At 40.2% G+C, this 21,027-nt stretch overlaps 1 protein-coding gene across 25 annotated transcripts in view; it reads left to right on the top strand.

Moving 5' to 3' along the window:
- LOC122759084 (calcium-activated potassium channel subunit alpha-1) overlaps positions 1-20,726 on the top strand; it is an 88,623-nt gene extending 67,897 nt beyond the window's left edge. For 6 of the 25 annotated variants that reach the window (XM_044013605.1, XM_044013607.1, XM_044013613.1 and 3 more), the window contains 12 exons: positions 823-916; positions 6,337-6,460; positions 6,820-7,044; positions 8,015-8,207; positions 9,052-9,165; positions 9,399-9,491; positions 10,461-10,591; positions 11,414-11,608; positions 13,790-13,908; positions 14,032-14,253; positions 15,031-15,032; positions 17,869-20,198. In XM_044013605.1, the coding sequence (XP_043869540.1) occupies positions 823-916; positions 6,337-6,460; positions 6,820-7,044; positions 8,015-8,207; positions 9,052-9,165; positions 9,399-9,491; positions 10,461-10,591; positions 11,414-11,608; positions 13,790-13,908; positions 14,032-14,253; positions 15,031-15,032; positions 17,869-18,020 (1,664 nt within the window). In that variant the 3' untranslated portion in view covers positions 18,021-20,198. Of the gene's footprint in view, positions 1-822; positions 917-6,336; positions 6,461-6,819; positions 7,045-8,014; positions 8,208-9,051; positions 9,166-9,398; positions 9,492-10,460; positions 10,592-11,413; positions 11,609-13,789; positions 13,909-14,031; positions 14,254-15,030; positions 15,033-16,803; positions 17,198-17,868; positions 20,199-20,239 lie in introns of those variants that run through there. The other 19 variants (XM_044013608.1, XM_044013610.1, XM_044013620.1 and 16 more) reach the window with 8 other exon arrangements.
- The last annotated feature ends 301 nt before the right edge of the window (positions 20,727-21,027 follow it).

The raw sequence follows: 21,027 nt of genomic DNA on the forward strand, positions 1-21,027 counted from the left end.
AAGAGGAGCATGATCTGAGTTTCAGAAATGGAAAAGAAAAAAGTGTATTTTTCATGACCTGTAACAAGCCATTCCCAGTGTAAATGATGGCTGTTAAAAGGTGATTAGTGCTTGTGTTTATTTTACCATCGAGGGCCACAGAGCAGATTTGTTTGCCTCCACTCTTGATATTAGCTTGTGAAAATATTAACTTGATTACTTCACTCATTGAAGTAGACATTAAGACAGTGACCAAGGGGCATCTCAGCTGTACATCAATCACTGTGGCACAAAGACCGACCTGAGCCAATGAGCCAATGATGTCAGTCCTGAGATGACGACACACCAGCAGTCCGATTCAGCTTTAGCACAAAGTATTTATGATGTTCACAGGTTACTGTGTTAATTAAATGGATTTGTGAGCGATTAGCATGGCCAAACAGTCTAAAGAGACTTGTTCTAACGGGATTTTAAAAGTTGGAGGCACTCGTGGTTCGATATTAACTGAATCAGGATGTGGATTTGCAGGGATGTCTCTGGTTCGCAGATTTTGACTTTAGCATGATGATTAATGATGGCACAGTTGCATGATTACGTCTCTACACACACAACGAAGCAAATGACGCATCTTGTAGTCATCATGCAATCATTTTGTGTTACACATGGTTTCAAATGTGTTGTCCACACCATCTTGTTCACCCAACCTCACTTCCTGTCTTTGAATTCACTAAGCTTAAATGGTGCTGTGCTGTTCTTGCCGTTACTGATGTGCGAGTTGTTTTTGTGGTGTGTGTGTGTGTCCTCTGACAATTCCCTCCCTCACACCGATGCATTTTGTTGCAGTTGAAGAGGACCAACAGTCGACTCTGTCGCCCAAAAAAAAGCAACGTAACGGAGGCATGAGGATCTCTCCAAACTCCTCACCTAAGATAATGAGGTAGGAGATCACTGATGAGACTGAGTCTGCTGTGTCTCACTGTGTTTATGTATAATATACATGTATTTGTTTTTATCTTTGAATTGATTGAATCTGATAAAGTTTATTTGCTGGAAATTAGTTCCTTTGAGAGCAACACACGACACAATACTGGCATATTATCACCTCGTTAAACAAGGGATAAAGACATTAAATTAATTCAGTGAAAGATTGGGATAGGTGTTGATTGTTGTTGTTATTACTTAACGGATAAGAGGCATTGTTTGGCCCAGTGGGAAGTGGGGGTCACAGAGTGTGACAACATGTTAGTTTGAGTTTGTGCAGGTATACATAAAAACATTTAAATAAAATGGTTTTCATAGGTTTTCTTTGTATAAGGCTTATATCTGTAATTTAGGCTGAATCTTTCCTTTACAGAGGCTGCAATATTGTGTTGCCGTGTTTCTACAGCAGCCCGAGACGCCAGATTTCTTTGTGGCATGATATGGAAGTGTGAAAGGGAGATAGCTGGATTTGAATTATCCTGATTTATGAGTAAAATAAATTAAAACACAGAAACTCCTTAGCAGCTAAATTGGACTCTGTGTTTACCATTTGATTGCTATCATTGCATATAACTACAGTGGTTTGTAGTTGTTGTAAAATACTGAAAAACAGGTTGATAAGAGCAGTGAAGATGAGCCAAAGCAGTTATGTGCCATAAAACCAAAGCAATGAGTTCAAAGACAGTAAAAATGCTGCATAGATTTGAGGGTAACTGCAGAGTGTGACACTGGTGATAACTCTCTGTGGGCTCATTATTACAAGCAACACCTTTCACACTGTGTATAATCACTGATCCCCTGATGATATCAAGATACAGATTAGTGTAATACTGAGGACCCTTTTCTAAAAGATGTGTGCTTTTATTAAAACAAAAAACAAAACAAAAGGAGAACTGATTTTTGATTGCTCCTAAATATTTATATCAGTCCCAAAAGTCTACTATCAGCTCTACTGTATATAAGAATATGTTTATATTAAAAAAAAAAAAGCTGTGCACTTGTGTTCATGAAACAGACTTGCAGAAGGGCTCTACAGTGCCACAAGGTTTTCATGTGACACCAGCAGACTGCAGCTCTTAAACAGGCCTGGCACTAATGACAGCCAGGCAGTCGGAGAGGCTCTAAAGGATAGATAGCCCAAGGCTATTCATCTATTGTCGGATCCCACTGAGCTCTTTTCAGCACGTAAGGCCACAGATGATATGTATTATCGCAATGAAAGGTGAATTCAAATGCTACCTTGCTTTTATCTTGTCCTGTAAAATTAAACGTGCACTTATTGATTTTGACTGGAGATAACAATGCTACTCAACAAGAGGCCATTAGAGGGATGATAATTGTAATAGTCACTGTCATAAAGGAAGGCAGGCTACAGGGGAGTCTTGCACCCTGACATGTAGCCTAAACCCTACAGATGATGTGATGGTCCCATTGGTAAGTTCACGATATACAATTTTTGACACAAATAGATCTATTTATTCAGCAGCCACTTGTTTTGATATTATATGTATCTTAAAGTTTCTGGTGTGGTCGTATGCTGCTGTAGCCCATCAGCTTCAAGGTTTGATGATGTTTAGAGATGGTCTTCTGCAAACCTTAGTTGTAACAAGTAGTTATTTGAGTTACCGTTACTTATGTTGTCATATAGAACCATTGTTGATCTACAACAAGGTGTTGTAGATCAACATTTCCTAACCACTGTCACTTAAGTCTACTTTCTTCATCATTCTGATGCTCAGTTTGAAGTTCAGCAGGTCATATTGACTATATCTATGAGCCTGAAGGACGTTGCTGCCCTGTGATTGGCTGATTAGATATTGACATTAACAAGCAATTTAACAGGTTCACCTAAAGAAGTGGCACATACATTGCAGATCAACAATGCACAATAGCTATAAAAATGACATTGTTATTTGTAAAAAGAGTGTTCATGTGCATCATTTAGCATTTTCTTTTGATCTATGGCCTCTGTTTTTTTTTTCAGGTGGGCGTTTTCCCCGTGTTTGAATTAGTTCAAAGTAGTGTCGAAGTTGAATGGCTCCGGGTGATTTCCAAACACGTGGGAATTAATAACCAGGCTTTTGCAATGCTATAGCCATCAGCTAAATATCAAGCCGTCAAACCAATCCATCTACTCGCCATGCTAATTTAGGAAACAGTACAGGTGGATGTGTTGTTCCGCGCAGTGTATCTGCTGCCTACACGTTTGGAGAGGGATTCGCTGCTGTAGCCTAAGGGATACTTCATTGCAACAAGCAGAGAAAAAAAACATCTGGGTGTATACTATATCAAATGTGTTTTTACAGGACCTGCGGCTTCAAGGCCTTTGTAAATAAGTAATGATCAACAGATTGGCTGTGGGTTTTGAAGATCAAGTCTTTGTCAGTTTGCATGAGGGGATGTATTTTCAGGCTTTGCCTTCTTGCATTACAGCAAACCAATGCAGTGATGCTGAAATAGAAAATCCACATAATATGCATGCCTAACGTTGACTTTATGTCTCTATAAACTGTCATTAGGCTCCTCCACAAGACACCTGGCCTTATGTTTTGCGGTCATGATGTGTCGTTTAGTGACTAAAGCAGTGGAATTATGGTGCTGATTATTTTGAATGCTTAGAAGTGCGCTTACCGAAATGACACTCAGAGACACCTCTGATCTGCGTGATGGAACGAACCGCACAAAAGAAGAAAGCCGTGGAAGCGGAACTGTCTGCTGTTTTTTTCAGATGCCTCAGCAAACTTAACACTTCCTGTCTGAAACTCAACAAATGACAACCTCAGTGAAATTAACACCATTTCCATAGGCTCCTTGATGGGCCATAAGACACATCTAATTGTGGGATGTCACAACACGTTTGGTCACATCGGACCGCACTGTGACATACACGTCATGTCTGCTCCGGCACTGCCAAGGCAAATGGCAGTGCAGGATAGTGACAGGCCGTCATTGCTGACAGTGAGCGATAGCTATCCTGGCAGAGCTCTGCCTCACCAGTCATCTCCTCAAGGACAAACTGAAGTGACAGCGGCTCCACTGAGTGACTGGTGAAACATTTGACTTCTGATGAAATATTTAGCCGAGGTGTAAAACTACTAAATGCTTTCAGTCTTATAAGAACATGTATTTCCGACTCAAGTTAAGGCTGATGGTATAGAATACAGCCGGCGTTATGGAAGATGACTGTCCTTAATCAAGAGGACATCAAACATTTGCTACATGGATTTTTCATTGATTTGTTTGTGTAATCATTCAAATAATCCATAGTGAAAATGATTTAGTGATTTCAGTGTGTTTTCAGTGAGTTGACCATTTTAACCAGTTTATTGGCACACGCAATGTCCTTTCAAATTAAAATTGCTTTGGCAGGCTTGAGTCTGAGTGGTCAAAACTGGCAGAGAAGACATTTCACTCTCCAACTATACTTCTCTTCTTGAGAGTACATCCAGGTCTTGCCTCAGGGTATATGAGCCCAAAGGCGGGCTTTTTTGGCTTCAGTCTCTTGGAGCCTGAGGGATGGTAGTTTCAGCTGACACCTTCATGCATACTTAACGTGTTACTTAAGGTAGCATTCTTTTAAAGTACACACATGGGCTAAGGAGATGCTCTTCTTATAGGGAGTCGACTCGAAGCGTTTAAAAGGTTTAAGACAGAGACAGAAGGCTGCTGTCTGTGTTTTTCAGGAGACAATATCTTCAGCTGTGATCTCAATCTGACAAAGTTGATTTAGTGCAAGGGGAATTGTGTTGGGCAGCACATGGCTCTGTAGAGCCCTTTGTAGCTGGTTTTGTTTGACCGCGTTGGCTGGTTGTAGCGATTTGGACTTTTTAATGCTCCTCTTTTGTCTGAGTGAGTTTCTCTTCAAAGTTAAAAAGACATGCAGGGGAGGCAATCCAGAATGCCTAAAAAGTATATATATAGTATAAGTATAATAAATGAAAATGAATGCCTAATGAACACACAAACATTCCCAACAATATCTTTGAATACAGCCATTTTGGTGGGTCTCTTGGTTGACTGTATGCGTCTTCAAATGATGCCTCTGTCACTGAGCATACAAGCCCTGAACATTGAGAGACAGACGAGACGGGGAATGAACTGAATAAGAATAGAACCGCAGGACGTATATGCTGTAAAAGTGCACTGAACTATTATTTTAAATGAAAAGCTTCATTTAAATAATAATAATAAAAATAAATGGAAGGAAAAATGACTTCGCCATGGCAGACATTTGTAAATGTCATAGTCGGTAAAGCGCAGGTGTTAGTGACGATGTTAATGATGGCTCTGGTCTGTTCAGTGACACACATTCATTCATGTCATTATTTACACTGGTGACTTTCCTGCTGTCAAAATGGCTGCTGTAAAAAAGGCTATACGAAAAAAGATTAGCATCTGTTGCTATTACGAACAGAACCTGCATTGTGTCTGTTAGGAGGCAGGAATACATGATTTAATTTCTACAATTATTTTGCTTCTTTGTTTGTTTGTTTTTTGCAAATGAATCGGCTTATTTTATTGTAGTGCTTTTATTTTGGTGATTCAGGTTAGTTGGAGAGTGTTAACTGACCATGTGAATCTGAGAGAGAATGGTTGTTTGTCTCTGTACGTTGTGACCCGTCTGTCACTGAAAATAACGTTAAAGCATACGTGCAGCTACGCATGGATGCAGCAATATGGTTTTATATTTTCATTTATATGTCTAAGGAGTCTGTCAAAAGACTCCATTATGCTGACCTGAACAAGCATGATACCACCGCAGGTTCTCATGTCTGAGACCACTTTAATGGTCAGTGTTGGCTGCGCTCAGTGAAATTAGACTGTGTCGTTCTGATGCTCTGATAAAAAATTAATACCCTTCACTTTAGAAAGCAAATATGATTGGGCAAATTGCTGAAATATTTAAAGTCTGGTCTGTTAAAGCTTTTACAGTGCAGCACACTGAAGTCGAAAGCTGTATGCAATAAGGGGGCGTAATTGCATCTCCGTGCTCATGCCAGTCAGCGCAGTGTGTTGCTGCCATCTCCTTCTGCCTGGCTGCCACTGCTGATGTCACTCTGCTTGATGACATGGCAGTGTTGTTGACATTTCTGCAGATGGCCTTTGACAGGAATGAGTTTGAGAGGAAATGGGGGGGAAAAAACTTTCTTTTTTTTGTTTGTAGAAGCCTAACATTTGACTTATTATTAATGATTTTTTTTTTTATTAATTTAATTAAAAATGTTGTTTTTCCTTATTGATTGGTATTTAAATATGTTTTGCCACACGATTCACCTGATAATTTTGTATTTTTTCCCCCCAAATGAGGCTGTATAAAACTCCTTTTTCCTGTTTGATGATCTTTTATTCCCTCCCTCTTATCTTTTGTTTGATTAGACATGATCCACTCCTCATCCCAGGGAATGAGCAGATCGAGAGCATGGACGAGAATGTAAAGAAATACGACTCCACTGGGATGTTTCATTGGTGCCCGTCCAAAGACATCGAGAAGGTCATCTTGGTGCGTCCCGCTTCTTTTACACGCTACACGTCATTTTTCCTTGACACTATTCCGCCCGGTGACAGATGCGTCACGTCACAAAGCACCATCAGAGGTTGACAGGGCACTTAAACACTCTAATGGGGTGTTTGACTTGTCATTTGGTATATGGGGGACCTATACATTGAGCATTTCTTGTACTAATGCATATGCCATTATTCAGATTACTTTCATCATCTACTGCAGTCATAAACTGCATAATATATATTTTACTAGGTGAGCAGGCGAGTAAAAGAGGAGAAAGCATTAACATTTGTTTTAACAACCGTATCTATCAATTTTTTATCCTTTGTCCTCTGTTCTCTCTCTCTCTCTCTCAGACCCGCAGCGAGGCAGCCATGACTGTCCTAAGCGGTCATGTGGTCGTGTGCATTTTTGGAGACGTGAAATCGGCACTGATCGGACTCCGAAACTTTGTGATGCCCCTGAGAGCGAGCAACTTTCACTACCATGAGCTGAAGCACATCGTGTTCGTCGGCTCCCTCGAGTACCTGAAGCGAGAGTGGGAGACGCTTCACAACTTCCCAAAAGTTTCTATTCTGCCAGTGAGTGAAGCAAAAGCAGCAACAAACAAACAAAATGAACAACATTACCATGTGTCGTTTGCATCGTCATCTTAAGTTTAAACGATGAAAAGCACCGTGTGGAGATCAGAGAAATAATGTGGAGTCAGTAGCTCTTACTACAATGTGATAAAGACAAGCAATCATTTCATTCAGAGCACACAATCTGTCCATCACTAACTGACCCATGTGTTGCTGCATGACCACAGCTTTGTCACGACTTTTCATAACAAGCTTCTCTGGCTTGTTGTGAATATTCTCAGTCCAGACGATGAACTCCAGAGTTTTGGGGGCGGGATATGTTGTTGCTTTTTGTCAAAATGTGTCCTCCTATTATGAGCGCCCTCGCTTTAGTTAAAACAATTATCAGATATGTAACAGTGGTGATGGAGTCTTTGCTGTGGCAGCTCCTGAGCAGCAGACCGTCCTTCCACCCTCGACCAATTTAAAAAGCTCCTGCAGACTTATCTCTTCTCACTGGCTTCCAATGCTGGTTGAGCAAGATACCACTTTTTTTTATTGTATATGCATAGATGATTTTAAATCTACTTATTTCATTGTTTTCTCCTTTTAATGTTTGTATTATCTACGCATATATGCATGTTGTTTTTATATCTGTTGTCAGTACAGCACTTTGGTCAGCTGAGGTTGTTATCAAATCGTTGTTACTTACTTACAAGATGTGAAACCCTTTGTGCTTTTTGTGTTTAACTATCCACCACCACAACCACTCAATTTAACTTTTGTTCAGTGAAAAAATATCGCACCTCTGGAAACTTCTTAAGTGTCCTTAAGAACATAGTTGACAAAGCAAACAAATGTCAAGTTCTTCTATTTTGGAGGAAATAGCAAATAGAACAGAATGAAAACTGCAATTTAAGTTTCATCAAGCTACATTTTTTAGTATAATCGTTTGACATTACAAATTCCCTCTCTCGCTTTTCTCTCAAAGGGCACACCACTGAGTCGGGCAGATCTGAGGGCTGTCAACATCAACCTCTGCGACATGTGTGTCATCCTGTCAGCCAATCAGAACAATATTGACGATGCATCACTGCAGGACAAAGAATGCATCTTGGCGTCACTCAACATCAAATCCATGCAGTTTGACGACAGCATCGGGCTCTTGCAGGCTAATTCCCAAGGTAAGGAGTGCCCTATCATAGTTCACTGCACTGCCTGTGAGGGACAGGTTGCTGGCACACAGAATATCCCTCACTGGGTGCTGCCTGGCCTGATGTCAGTGCATTTGACAGTAAACCCTACTGACTATTCCTCAGGTTACTATAACAACTGCTTTTTTCACAAACCTAATTGGTGGCAACAAGCACAGTATCGGCACAGCAGCCTCACCTGCCTATACATGTGCACAATATTTATAAACAATGTAATATTACAGCTTTCATACAAGCTGCTAAAACAGTCAGTCAGTATGTGATGGCCTTCAATAATGGTCCTTCGTTGGAATTGAGAAAAATGCTTTTAGAAACCTTTGACCTCAGGGGATACCCTGCCAATTTCATTATTCCTCTAATACATGTATGACCTCGCATTTGCCTTAGTCAGCAGTTAGTGATGGATGTCAAAACATGTATAATACATACGGCATCATTGATTTAATGTGCTTACTTGTCAGTCTGAGGAAAGCAAGGACTGTCAAGTCAATCCAAATTCAATCTTGCGTCAGTTATTTTCTATTTCATGGCCCCTTACTGTACATGCTTTTCTTTGTGCATGTGTGTAAAAGGTTTCCGTCTCTGTGCACACACAGTGGAGGGAAACAAAATGAGCAGTATGTCACATCCATTATATATGGACTAATATTGGACCTCGTCAGGAGTACGGTAACATCGCACTCAGCAACTTAATGCTGTGGCTGGGAGTGGATGAAATAGCCACAGTGCTGATATGCCTGTTTGAAGCATGTGATGAAGTATTGAATATTGCATTAACAGATGTGTTCGCTGTGTTGTGTGTGTGTTCGTTCAGGCTTCACACCACCAGGCATGGACCGATCTTCTCCAGAAAACAGCCCAGTCCATGGATTAGTAAGGCAAACCTCTGTCACAACAGGAGCAAATATCCCCATCATAACAGAGCTAGGTACGCTTGCCAGTGTTATTTGTCAGATGATTGATGTGCTTACTTTACTGCTGCATGTAGATTTCAGTCAAGTAGTTGTAAACGGATCTGAAAACACAATTTCTGCAATTATAGCCTGTCAACACTTGATTAACTGTACTAAAAGTTGAGTGTTTTTTTTTTTTTGTTTTTTTTTTCTCCTTGGTCCCTTGTTGACATGCTCCAGTAACTGTTTTTCCTCAATACTTGTCTAGCACCATTAGCAAAGCCGGGCAAAAAACTGCCTGTGATTTCATTCAGTCAGGATAAAAGCAGTGGGACCAGCATACAAATGATAACTGAGCTGGGTAAGAAGTGCTCTACTCTGTCCTGTACTGCAGTGTTGTAACTGCTGCTGCCTCCACATCAGCTTTCTTTTGATTTCTCTCGCTGCACAAGAGGCTCCGTCCATTCCCACAGCATCACTTTGAGCACATTTTACCCTTGGTTCTGGTTGAAATTGCCTGTCTTGTTTTGGCCCCCTTATCTTAAAGCAAAATTGTTCCCTTTTATTTTTCTAAGAATTACAAGGCCTTTGATCCCTCAGAAGTCCTCTTGGCAGTTTTCATAGCATCTTCTGTCGGATCATATTCCTTGGCCCTTCTTTCATCTCAGCCCTGTCGATATGACTGACATTTATTCCTGTCCTCACAGAAGGAGCAGTCCTCAAACTAAATTTTACATCATTACTTTCTTCCAGCTACTGCATATGTTTTTGTGCTCCCATGCATCTTCAAAGAAGGTTCTGGGGCAATGAGATGCTTTCATTTGTTTTGACATGCAAGCTCAAGTAATTGGAAGTCCTGTCTTGGATTTACAAGACAAACAATGGCTTATTGGTTTTACTGATACTGAACTCAGGAGGACTCAGAATCAAGGCCTGGGGCTTTAACAGTGTGCATGGTGTCAAGATTGTGCATGAATCGCCTGGATATGGAGTGTAGCAAGGAGAACTTGTCCACAAGGCCAAACAAGATTATCAGGTTTTTTTTGCAGTCAATTAAAATAAAATAAAATGGAATTTTGTCCAAATTCAGAACTAAGAAAGACATTTCTAATACAGTCCATATCTGCAGCTACTGACTGTTGTGCACAACCACTGTTCTTCTGTGTCCTCTTCCTCACATCAATCAAGTATTTGCCTGATGTGTGCTTGAATACACAATCCATTATTTTCCAACTCATAAACAAACCAAAGACATCTGGGTTTTGTGTGAACAAAACAATCAAAAGAAAAGAAGTTAAATTACTAATGAATTTCGTGTTTGCGCCCATAGTGAATGACTCAAACGTTCAGTTCTTGGACCAAGATGACGACGACGACCCAGACACGGAGTTATACCTCACTCAACCTTTTGCCTGTGGGACAGCCTTTGCTGTCAGTGTCCTGGATTCCTTAATGAGCGCTGTAAGTCACAGTTTAGCTTACTGATGAGTCCGGAGATATAAAATGATAATGATGGTGGGTTATGTGACGTACCATATATGTCTAATCTGAAATATGCAAAGTGTGCCTGTGCTTTGATATGACAGAGAGATGAATAACTCTAGCCCCCCCCAACCCCCCCACCGCAAAAAATGTAGGTGCACTCTGCTCCCATTAAAACAATAGATGACAGGACTGGAACTTGTTCTAGGTATGATGGCTTCATTTGTCTGCCTTTCAGTTTGACTGAGGCTAGAACAAAGCTGCCTTCGAGTGCGCTCTCGTGTAGACAAAGGTAATGCTACCTAATGGACAGCCCTCATCCATCATCTTAGTCAATAGTGCTGTCAGCAGCCGAGGGAGATGTCACTGTGCTGGACAAGCGGGGGGGGGGAGACTGCAGTGCAAAGGAAAGGGCAGACACTTGCCCTTGTTGAAATTAACAAAGCAATAACAGGTTCACATCTAAAAAAGATAAACACTGAGCAAAGTGCTTTTTCAAGCTGCAAATCTAATTTGTAAAGCTGATTTTTTTTTGTTTTAAATCTGCTACTTAGCTGTAAGAAATGCCTGGACAGCACAAATGTGTTCATGGACTTCCTATACATCACTCTTGATGGGAGTGAAAGTAACCTGCAGTAATTGGATTCTCCTGTCTTCTCACTCGGTGTACGGAACAATGTGATGTGACAGAGAAGACTTAGATAGCACCACTCGGGCTGGCTGGCACTTTGAGAAGGTTCAGTTGTGATTTTCGTGGCATTTGCTTAAGGATTCTCACCTCCTCTGCCTTTATTTCTTCAGACATACTTCAATGATAATATCCTCACCTTGATCCGGACGCTGGTAACAGGCGGGGCGACCCCAGAGCTGGAGGGGCTGCTGGCAGAGGAGAATGCACTCCGAGGTGGCTACAGCACACCGCAGACCTTGGCTAACAGGGACAGGTGTCGCGTGGCACAGCTGGCCTTGTACGACGGGCCCTTTGCTGACCTGGGGGTAAGTGACTGGTCTTGTCACCCAACGGGTTAAGGACATATCGGTCTGCTTGTAGTGTGGGAGTTGACTTTAGTGAAAGGACTTGGACAAACAGGGATGGCTGTGATTCAGCATTAAAAGATATTCAGAATGTTAAAGTACATTTAGTGAAAAAACTAGCAATATTTCACTTAGCATTCACACATACGTCACTTAGTCTGTCCTTATGCTTAGTAAAAACAATGTTTTGAAAAGAATAAAGTGATGAAATGAGCTGAATTCCTGCTTTTTCTACAATCTTTTAAACTGGCATGGACAAAATGCCTGGTACAGCATGTAGAAGGAGTTTGTGGTCATATTATTGCCTGCCTCTTATCTCTCAGGTATCTCCAGTCTAAGGTTGTTTTCACACCTAATAGTCTGCCAGACTCGGTGCGATTGTGGGTTACAACATTCAGCCGGTCTGCGTTTGCTTTCACAGCACACTTCAGTGAAACTAAAGTGAATAATGTATAATAACGTATTCCCCTCCTCACCTGAGGCCGCACTGCATCAAGAATTACTGAAGGAGAAGACAAACAATGAACAAGAAAACTCACTCATCTATTGGTTAATGCAGGACAACTTCTGTTTCTGTCACATAAGAGCAAAACCTGGAGCTGCATCAAATCCTATCAGTCTTGGGTATTTTATTTTGTTTTATGCAAACATACTACACATAATCGCTGCAACAATGGCTTCAGCCATTTCTGCCAGCTATCGTTTTGCATGTGCTTCTGTTTTGGTTGTGTTTACCCACAATGCCCTGCATTGTAGTCCACTTCCTGCATTTGGTTCACAAAGACCTTTGTTTTTAGGCAGACCAGAGTTCACTTCTTTGGTGTGCATCAGAGTTTCCGTTGCACATTCACACCTCCCCAAACGAAACGGACTTTCCAAGCAAACGAACTAGGATTCGATTGGGATTGAAGGGCTGGTGTGAATGCACCTTAATACTAAATTGATAATTTATTATTGTTTAAAAAAAGTCTACATTGTGCTGTTTGGTATCATAGAAGAAGAGAAATGTTTGCCAAGCACGGCCAAGGAAAAGGATGTAGGACCACTGAAGTTTCTGTGACCACAGCTGCTAATAATATTAAGAAGTCTGGGGGCTTAGGGACTTATAGTCAACCTCCCACGCTGTAACCTCAAAAGAAAAAAATAACTCTAGATTGAACATTAAAAGATGATGGAAAAAGAACCGAGGAAAACTTCAAAACAGATAGAAACTGACCACCAAGATCATTCACACCACATGTTCACATGGTATCTGAATTTAAGAGGGCCAAATTGAAGAAGACCCAGGAAAATACCACTAAGTGAAAAATGAAAAAAGCTAGACTGGAGTTTGCCAAAAATGAATGTAGACAAGCCGCAATGCTTCAAGAAGAGTTTTCTGTTGACAGATGAAACATATTTAGAGCTTTTTCATAAGCCACATCGGCTCTAAGTTACCCTAACCCTTATAGGAAAGATAATCATCTACACATTAAAACACAGAAGAGGCACAGTCATTTATGTTATAGTGGTGCAGCTGGCACAGGGTGTCTTCAATCTGCACTGGGCACGATTATCAGTGAAGTGTTTGGAGAGAGCTTCACCTAAAAGCACCATCTGAAGTGGCCTGTTACAGATCCTGCGTTCAATCCTTTAAAACTCACAATTAGGCGGCACCACATCACAACCTGTACGAACTGGAGCAGTTCTCTGAAGACTTGATTGTTTCAAAACAGTGTGCTACAAAATATTATCCCAATCTTCACTCCTCTCTGGCATGTTATTCTCAGGCGTGCACGTTATTGTATTCAGTAAAGAGACAGCTAAAAGGGGAAAAATTAGCATAACTAGTTATCTCACAGTTTGTAGCCAATTATCTCAGTCACTTACAGGAAAATTACTTCACCAAAGCCTGAGACGGATTTGTTTCAACTTTAGTGCACATTTTAACAACGTAACCCTGGTGTTTTTGAGCTTCTAGGGTTGTCTTAAGAATTCCTGCAATATATATCTCATTTAAAAGATGGACAGTGATCAGTTCATGACCCATTTTTAACATGGAAGGCATTTATTTCAATCCATTATTATCGCTTATTATGATTTGTTTTAATTTGGTCAAATACTGACTGTGTACTGCATTGTTGTTTTGTTACATTCTTGCAGGACGGTGGTTGTTATGGCGACCTGTTCTGTAAAGCCCTGAAAACATACAACATGCTGTGCTTTGGCATCTATCGGCTACGAGACGCACATTTAAACGCGCAGAGCCAATGCACCAAACGGTGAGTACAGTTCTAATGTGTCCTGGAAATGCACAGTATGTGCTTCAAACTGGAATCCACAAACACGACACTACCAACACTATGTTTAGACCTGGCTGACCATCTGCTCCTTCGCTCCTCTAGGTATGTCATAACCAATCCGCCATATGCATTTGAGCTGGTGCCCTCGGACCTGATATTCTGCCTGATGCAGTTTGACCACAACGCAGGCCAGTCTCGAACCAGCCTCTCCCACTCGTCCCACTCGTCCCATTCCTCCAGCAAAAAGAGCTCCTCTGTCCACTCGATCACAACCACCAACCGCAGCAACCGCACCAAAAGCAGGGACTCACGAGACAAACAAAAGTATGTGCCCCTCTAAAGCTCTGACTTTCTATGTTTGTGAGCAGTGCCTGTCTACAGTGTTGTCCTGCGCATCCTCTTTGCAGGATCCAGGCAGACTGTAACATGTCTGGCTGGTTTATGTGTGTATGTTCGTTTGAATGTGGCTGGTTGTGTCTCTTTTATGTCTTTGTTTGCATTCAAAAATGTCCCATTGCAAAGGGGTGGAATGATAACATAAGCACCCACAGAGGGCTCCTGTCTTTTTTGGGGCTTCTACACACTGAGGTTTCTCTCATTGTTTCTTTTACTGTGGTTGTGAACTGTCTGTTATTGTAATTTTTTTTTGAACGTCATGCCGATAATTACAGTTAACTTTGTCAGGGTTGTGACCATTATATAATTCCATTATTTTTGAAGTATTGGGGTAATGTTTGTCATGATAAAACTGATTTTTTTTCTTACCATTTAACTGTTGGACTGGATTTTCACAGGTTTTTAAATCATCTTCAGTTACAGACTCATTGCTTTGTTTCTAGTAAACCATGAGGGAAATACATGTGAAAGCAAAGGTAGTGTGGTTTCTGTTTCAATCCTTGTTTCATTGAATTTACCAAATATTTACATGCGCTGTCTCCGGCATCATTAACATTAACTTCCCTATAGTGCTCTTACCTGTACACACAGGGGCAACTCCAACAAGTAATTCAAAACCTGATTCTTGCCACCTTGGTTAAAAGGTGAAGGAAGGGCTCTAAACGAATAATTAACAATTTTTTTATGTACATGATATGGACTAAGAAGTCTCCTCGGAGAAGAAACTGCCATGTCAAACCTTTTTTTTTATTACTTTTGCCCCGGAAAAACGAGTTAAAACTGAACCTTAACTGTACTCAAACTGCACTTTAATTGACATGTCTTAAATCATATTATGTCATGTCATTGAAATACTGATTATGTCCACATAATGCTGCATTTTGTCCATCAAAATTGAACTATGAATTACAACAAAATCTTTGGAAACAGAAAATGTAACACTTATAAATAAAAACCCCATCACCATGATGATGATGATGACGATGATTTTGTCTCCACATGAGAATATCACAATATTATTTTATATTTTGAAGTCGTTTGAGCTAAATTACTGTTGTTTTTTTATATATATTCGGTGGAATAGTGGCCCAGTCTACATGTGCTCAAGTTCATGGGGTAATACAGGAAAACAGTCACATCATCTGCAAAAAAGCAGAGATTCAGTTCATGAGTCAACCCAACTGGATAGTTTCGCACTTGACGGCGACAGCTATAGATTTTCTCCATGAGAGGGAAAAAGACGCCTGAATCTTCTGAGTCACCACATCCTGAGAAGCCTCCTTCAGCATGTCGACACTGTCACTTGTATTCTACTGCGAGTTACTGCATTGCAGTGGGCACCAAACGACACTCTGGAAACAGCTATGAGGAGCTGGGTTCACGATGGACGTTTTGGACACGGCCTCACTCCTATATCTGGATCAAGTAGTCGACGATTAACCTCTGTGCTCCTCTCTTCAACTGATTGAACTGGAATCTGAAGTTCAGCTCAGCTCAGCACAGAAGTCCAACAAGTAAGGCTCTGCAGGTTTAGGTGCCAGTTATACCTAATCTAAATCACTGAAGCCAAAAAAATGTAGTGCCTTATGAAGGAGCCAGATTTGAATGACAGGAAATGACAAACGTTTGTTTGTTGTACAGGTACAAATTCATCAAGAACAACCTGACCTCTCATCTTTGAAGAATAACGTCTAGTGAAAGCATTTTCTTCATCATCTTGGAACACCGCATGTTAAAAATGGTTGCCAGTGTCTCGGCATGATGAATTTAAATCACCATAACTGGTTACATTGTACATGAAACATGTTAATAATAGTTAAACGATTTCCCACCATTGTGTGCCTCTCTTACAAATACATCAACAGCCTTTATCATAAACCCAGTAGGAGGATTTTTGCAGGACTGGCAGAGGTACGCACATGTGTTTTCTAATATCGTAGTGGATCTTCGAAAAAAAATATTCCCACTCAAATATTCTTTGTTTGTCAAAAAAAAATCAAAAACATGCATGGGTATGCTACATTTGCACAGCTGCTGAGTGAACACCACAGGCTTCCTGTGGTTAGTAATCTGTGCTAAAAACATGCAGTTTCTACAGAAATGCTTTTGAGGTATGTTTGACATTGACGTTGCTGAGCCCTCTCGTTTGTGCTGATATTTAATTGATGCATTGAGCTGCATGTTATTCATTGGGTTCTAAATGACACATGAAACTGTGTTGGTAACAGGCATGGATACAGTATGGTTGCTTGTGATATGCTGCAGTCATGTAATAGCATCTTCTGTCATTTCCTAACCTGGTCCATATTCTGTTTTTCCTTTACTTTTGGTTGAGATGTTTGGTCACTGGTCACAACCTACAGTTTAACAAACTCCACACCATCTGTTTTTATGCCTCCGTCTGTTACTAATGGTCATAATAAGCTTTCTCTTATTTACAGTAGCTTGCATTTAGTGTACTACTTTCTGTTCCCAAAGTGCAACAAGGATGAATAGAGTGGGCCAAGGTATGGTAGTGAATCATTATGCATGATGTTAAATAATGCAGTCAAACGTCCCTCGCTGATATGTTTTCAAACGATTGCATTGGGAGCGCATGGTTATGACCTGTGCAGTCCATCTCACTGTAGGTTCAACTGTGAATGTAACTGAATGGTTTGATTCTACTTAACAATTCATGTTGGATGTTTTAGTATTGGGTTATACAGTACAGTGCAAAAGTCGTAGGCCAGCATTAGATTTGTTATTATTATATGGTATATTGTAATTATTTATATAAATATTATAATTATCACTTCACTGGAACACATCTAGAAAATAGAGGAAATCTTGTATGCATTTTAAAAATGAAACACAAAAACAGCTTCTCTTTAACAATAGCAGGATCCTGGCTCTCTTAAACCTGGAGTAGAACCCAAATGAATGTGACTGGTAAAACGTGTGTTTGCACTTGCTAATATCAGACCAACGATCAGTCACAGGATTTGACAGGCAAAACAACAGAGCTGGTAGCGCCCTGAGACTTTTACACAGTACTGTATGCAACATCGCACTACAGTCTTCCGTCGCGTTTATGAAAATGCATGACGAGTGGATGAATCATGGCAATATTGCACACCAGACTTATCGATTTTCTTCTGAATGAAGCCTGAAGACTAAAGCGTCACCGTGAAGATAGAAGTAACTAATAGTAACCTCTGATTTTGTACGACGGAGTATGAAAACTAGATTTTAAGGGGGGACCTTGCATGTCTGCTGCCCCAACAAAATGGCATGCGTCAGTGCTATCAATGAAAACCACTGTGATGTGTGTCAATAAAGAGGTAAAAATGGGAGCAATGGGACATTCAGTGGAACTTAAACCGTCAATAAAACTCGGCGTATTTCTTTTGAAATAGACAATGTCCTCCCAATGTTTTGTGTGCACTCGAAAAACACACAAACATAAACTGGTGACATTGTGAAATTGTAACAGGACGCCCATGTAGCATTTTGTCTGATGTCCCTCCTCTTTGTCTCTATATGATTTTGGCTCCTTCTCAGAAAAGACATGGTTTACAGATGAGCCAGAGAATACCCACCTGAGGACCATACAGATCAAGCCAGTGAATACTCTCGCCGTCAGCCAAGTCAGTCAGTACAAATCCACAAGCAGCTTGATTCCACCCATCGCAGAAGCCGAGGACGAGTGCTGAGCTCGGGACCCACGCTGACACCTGGATGCCTGGACCCTCTGAGGACTTCTCATGTAGGTGTCAGACTGGGATTCAGGATCTCTTCTCGACTGGAAACATAAAGGATCGGGTTAACATTCGATGAGACAAACACAAGACTGATTTCCTCATTCACCTATGTTGCAAAGTTACGGTACAATCATATATACATACAATCATAGACGAGCATCACAATCCCTCAACCTTTAGTTTTCTCTGCTATTTTTCGATTGACCAGACCCCAAGAGATTTTTTTTTGTCTATTCTGGGGAATGATGGTCACTCAAAAGAGACATGTAAAAAAAAAGAAAAAAGGCTACAACTACTACAGTTATTATTGGATCAAATGTCGTAAAAGTTGCCTTTTTATCTGTCGATGACCAACTATTACAACTACTGCATTCACTTTACCCAGTGTTGCAGAATTATTCTGTACAGTATGTCAAACGGAGTATTTTACATTCAGCTGCAAACCCACCACAATGGCATTTTTAGTGACTGGCGCTCAGCGATTACTTTGCCATTTGGAGCTAATTCACAACATTTGTGACGGTTATGATGGCCTGTGTCCATGTGTATATGGCATTTGGCTCCAGCCTTATCGTTATCATTTATATTTGTCTTATCTTTGCCTTTCTGAGTAATTTGTTTGGAAATGTTTTCATGTCACTGTTTGGTTGCAATGTCCAAAATCCCAGAAAGCTTACAGAGAAAAGCTTTTACATATTTGCAGAGCTGCCCAGTTTTCTTTCCTTGGTAATAGCCAAACATGATAGAGCTGTTTTGTTCACACCATTACAACATAGCCAGAAATTCTACTCCTTTTTTTCATTTTGTCAAGAAATCATAGACAGCCAGGCCAAATATTATTTTAAGTGTGTAATTGAGCTGAATGTGAAAGCCACATATCGCATGCAGTGGGCATCTTTAATTCCTCCTTTGGCTGTAAGCACTGCCTGACACAGGATTGTCTTGGAGTGCACATTAAGTGCACGTACTGTACGTACTCCATGACCAATCTAAATGCCATAACGAGAAATGTTTGTGCTTTTTATACATGCATAAAAAAAACAGCTCTATCATACAACAAAAAATCATGTTTTTTTTGGCTTCCAGTTTGTATATGTAGTAATAGATTGTGTGCTGTTGGTAAATCCATGTTGGCCATCAATTACAGATCTGATGTATCCATAAGACAATGAAGGTAAAGAAGCGTCAATCATTTGTTTGGGTTTGTTTCGACACACCAGGTCAGAATACGGCGTGAACAATGGTTAATAATCATGTTTTATATGAATAATAGAACATAGTTATATTCGCACTGTTGTCACTTTTGTCCGGAATCAATGAAGTGGAAGTAAATGAATGAAAATGCATACAAGCAATCCATAACATCCTGAACTTAAACAAGGATGTGTCTCAATCTAACCAAGGGTTCATAGTGAATGTAGAAAGAGAGAGGTTGTGACATCTTTACTGGCAGAAGAGAGCATCCTTCCATCCTTCCTTCTATCCTTCCCTTGCTCAGTGTCAGTGATGTGCCAGGCAGTGCTGAAGCCATCGGAGGACTCCACAAGACCCACTGTTGCGAAAAGAGGCTTCAAGTTTAACTGGATTTAAGCTATTTTTTTTGTTTTGCTGTTTTGTTTATACTCTCCTCTTTGTTTTCCATCATCACCACTCAGAGACCATTGCACAGAAACAGTCTTTCATTTCCTGGAGATGAAAAGAGTACGATGAAATAAAAAGTCTTAAAACTGTTTTTTCTTTTTTAAATGATCCACCACCAATAGCAGATCCTGATAGCAAATACATTTATGTTTTCTTTAAAGAAATCTCTAAAGCTTCATGTAAAAGTTTTATTTCTAGTGTGTTCTAGTTTGTTTGACTGATTCTGTTGATTCTGTTGTTTGCCACTTCCTGTGGGGCTGAGGGATGTTCAGCATCACAGTCTAGTTTGTAATATTTTGTGATTTGTTGATTTTTTTTTAGCACGTTTACTTGTGGATACAAAGACCGTGCTAAGCTGATATTTCTGACTATGTCATAATTACCCAATAATAAATACAGTTTATTGTCTTGTACAAATAGATTTGTACATAAATTGTACATGATTTCATTTTGTATTTTCACAAATTAAAGCTAATGTATTGTGTTCTACAGGACATCGTCTTTAATTTTCTCAGATTTTTTTTTTTTAGGAGGTGCCGCTGAACGGACACACGGCAGCCTCGAGGCCAAATTTGACACATTTGTCTATCAAAGAGAGAGACGCGCAACGTCTTGATGTGTGATGATGACGGACGACACAAACAGACAGATCATGTGATACGAGACACCTCATTGCACCCTTGGGATAATGGCTGATAAAAACACTCTCCACACTCTCACCTTGGGGATGGAGAGGGCCCCATCACGTTGCTTGTTAACGATTTTTACACACCACGGCTCTGTGGGAGACTGTCAGCATGCCAATAATATTTATAGTCTAACACCTCACAGAGAGGCTGCTGATTTCCCTGATCCTCCTGCCAGCTGCAGTGTCACCTCGTCTTGATAAACAAACACGTGAAGCTCCCACACCGAGAGATACACTGTGATTACAGCTGTATTCATTTAATGTATGTATGCTATTTCATTATGATAGACGTTATCTCAAGAATAAAGCTGGGACATTTTGCAAAGGGATGATTATGTCTGAAAATATGCCATGATTCAACTAAAAGTATTTTTATTCATTCAGGGTTTTTTTTTGTATTACTCTTGTATTCATGGTATTTTACGTATAGTAAAGAGCACATTAGGAGTTAATTTGGAACACTTGGAAAAAAAAGCTACAAATTAGCCCCAGATAATATGGTGGCTAGATTAGTTAGATGAAATGAAATGAATGAGTTAAATTACTCTTTTATAGATTATTATTATTGATAATAATAATAATAATAATAATAATAATAATAATAATAATAATAACAATAACAATAACAAT

The sequence above is a fragment of the Solea senegalensis genome, linkage group LG18 (assembly GCF_019176455.1).
Source record: "Solea senegalensis isolate Sse05_10M linkage group LG18, IFAPA_SoseM_1, whole genome shotgun sequence".
In the NCBI taxonomy this organism is placed as follows: Eukaryota; Metazoa; Chordata; class Actinopteri; order Pleuronectiformes; family Soleidae; genus Solea; species Solea senegalensis.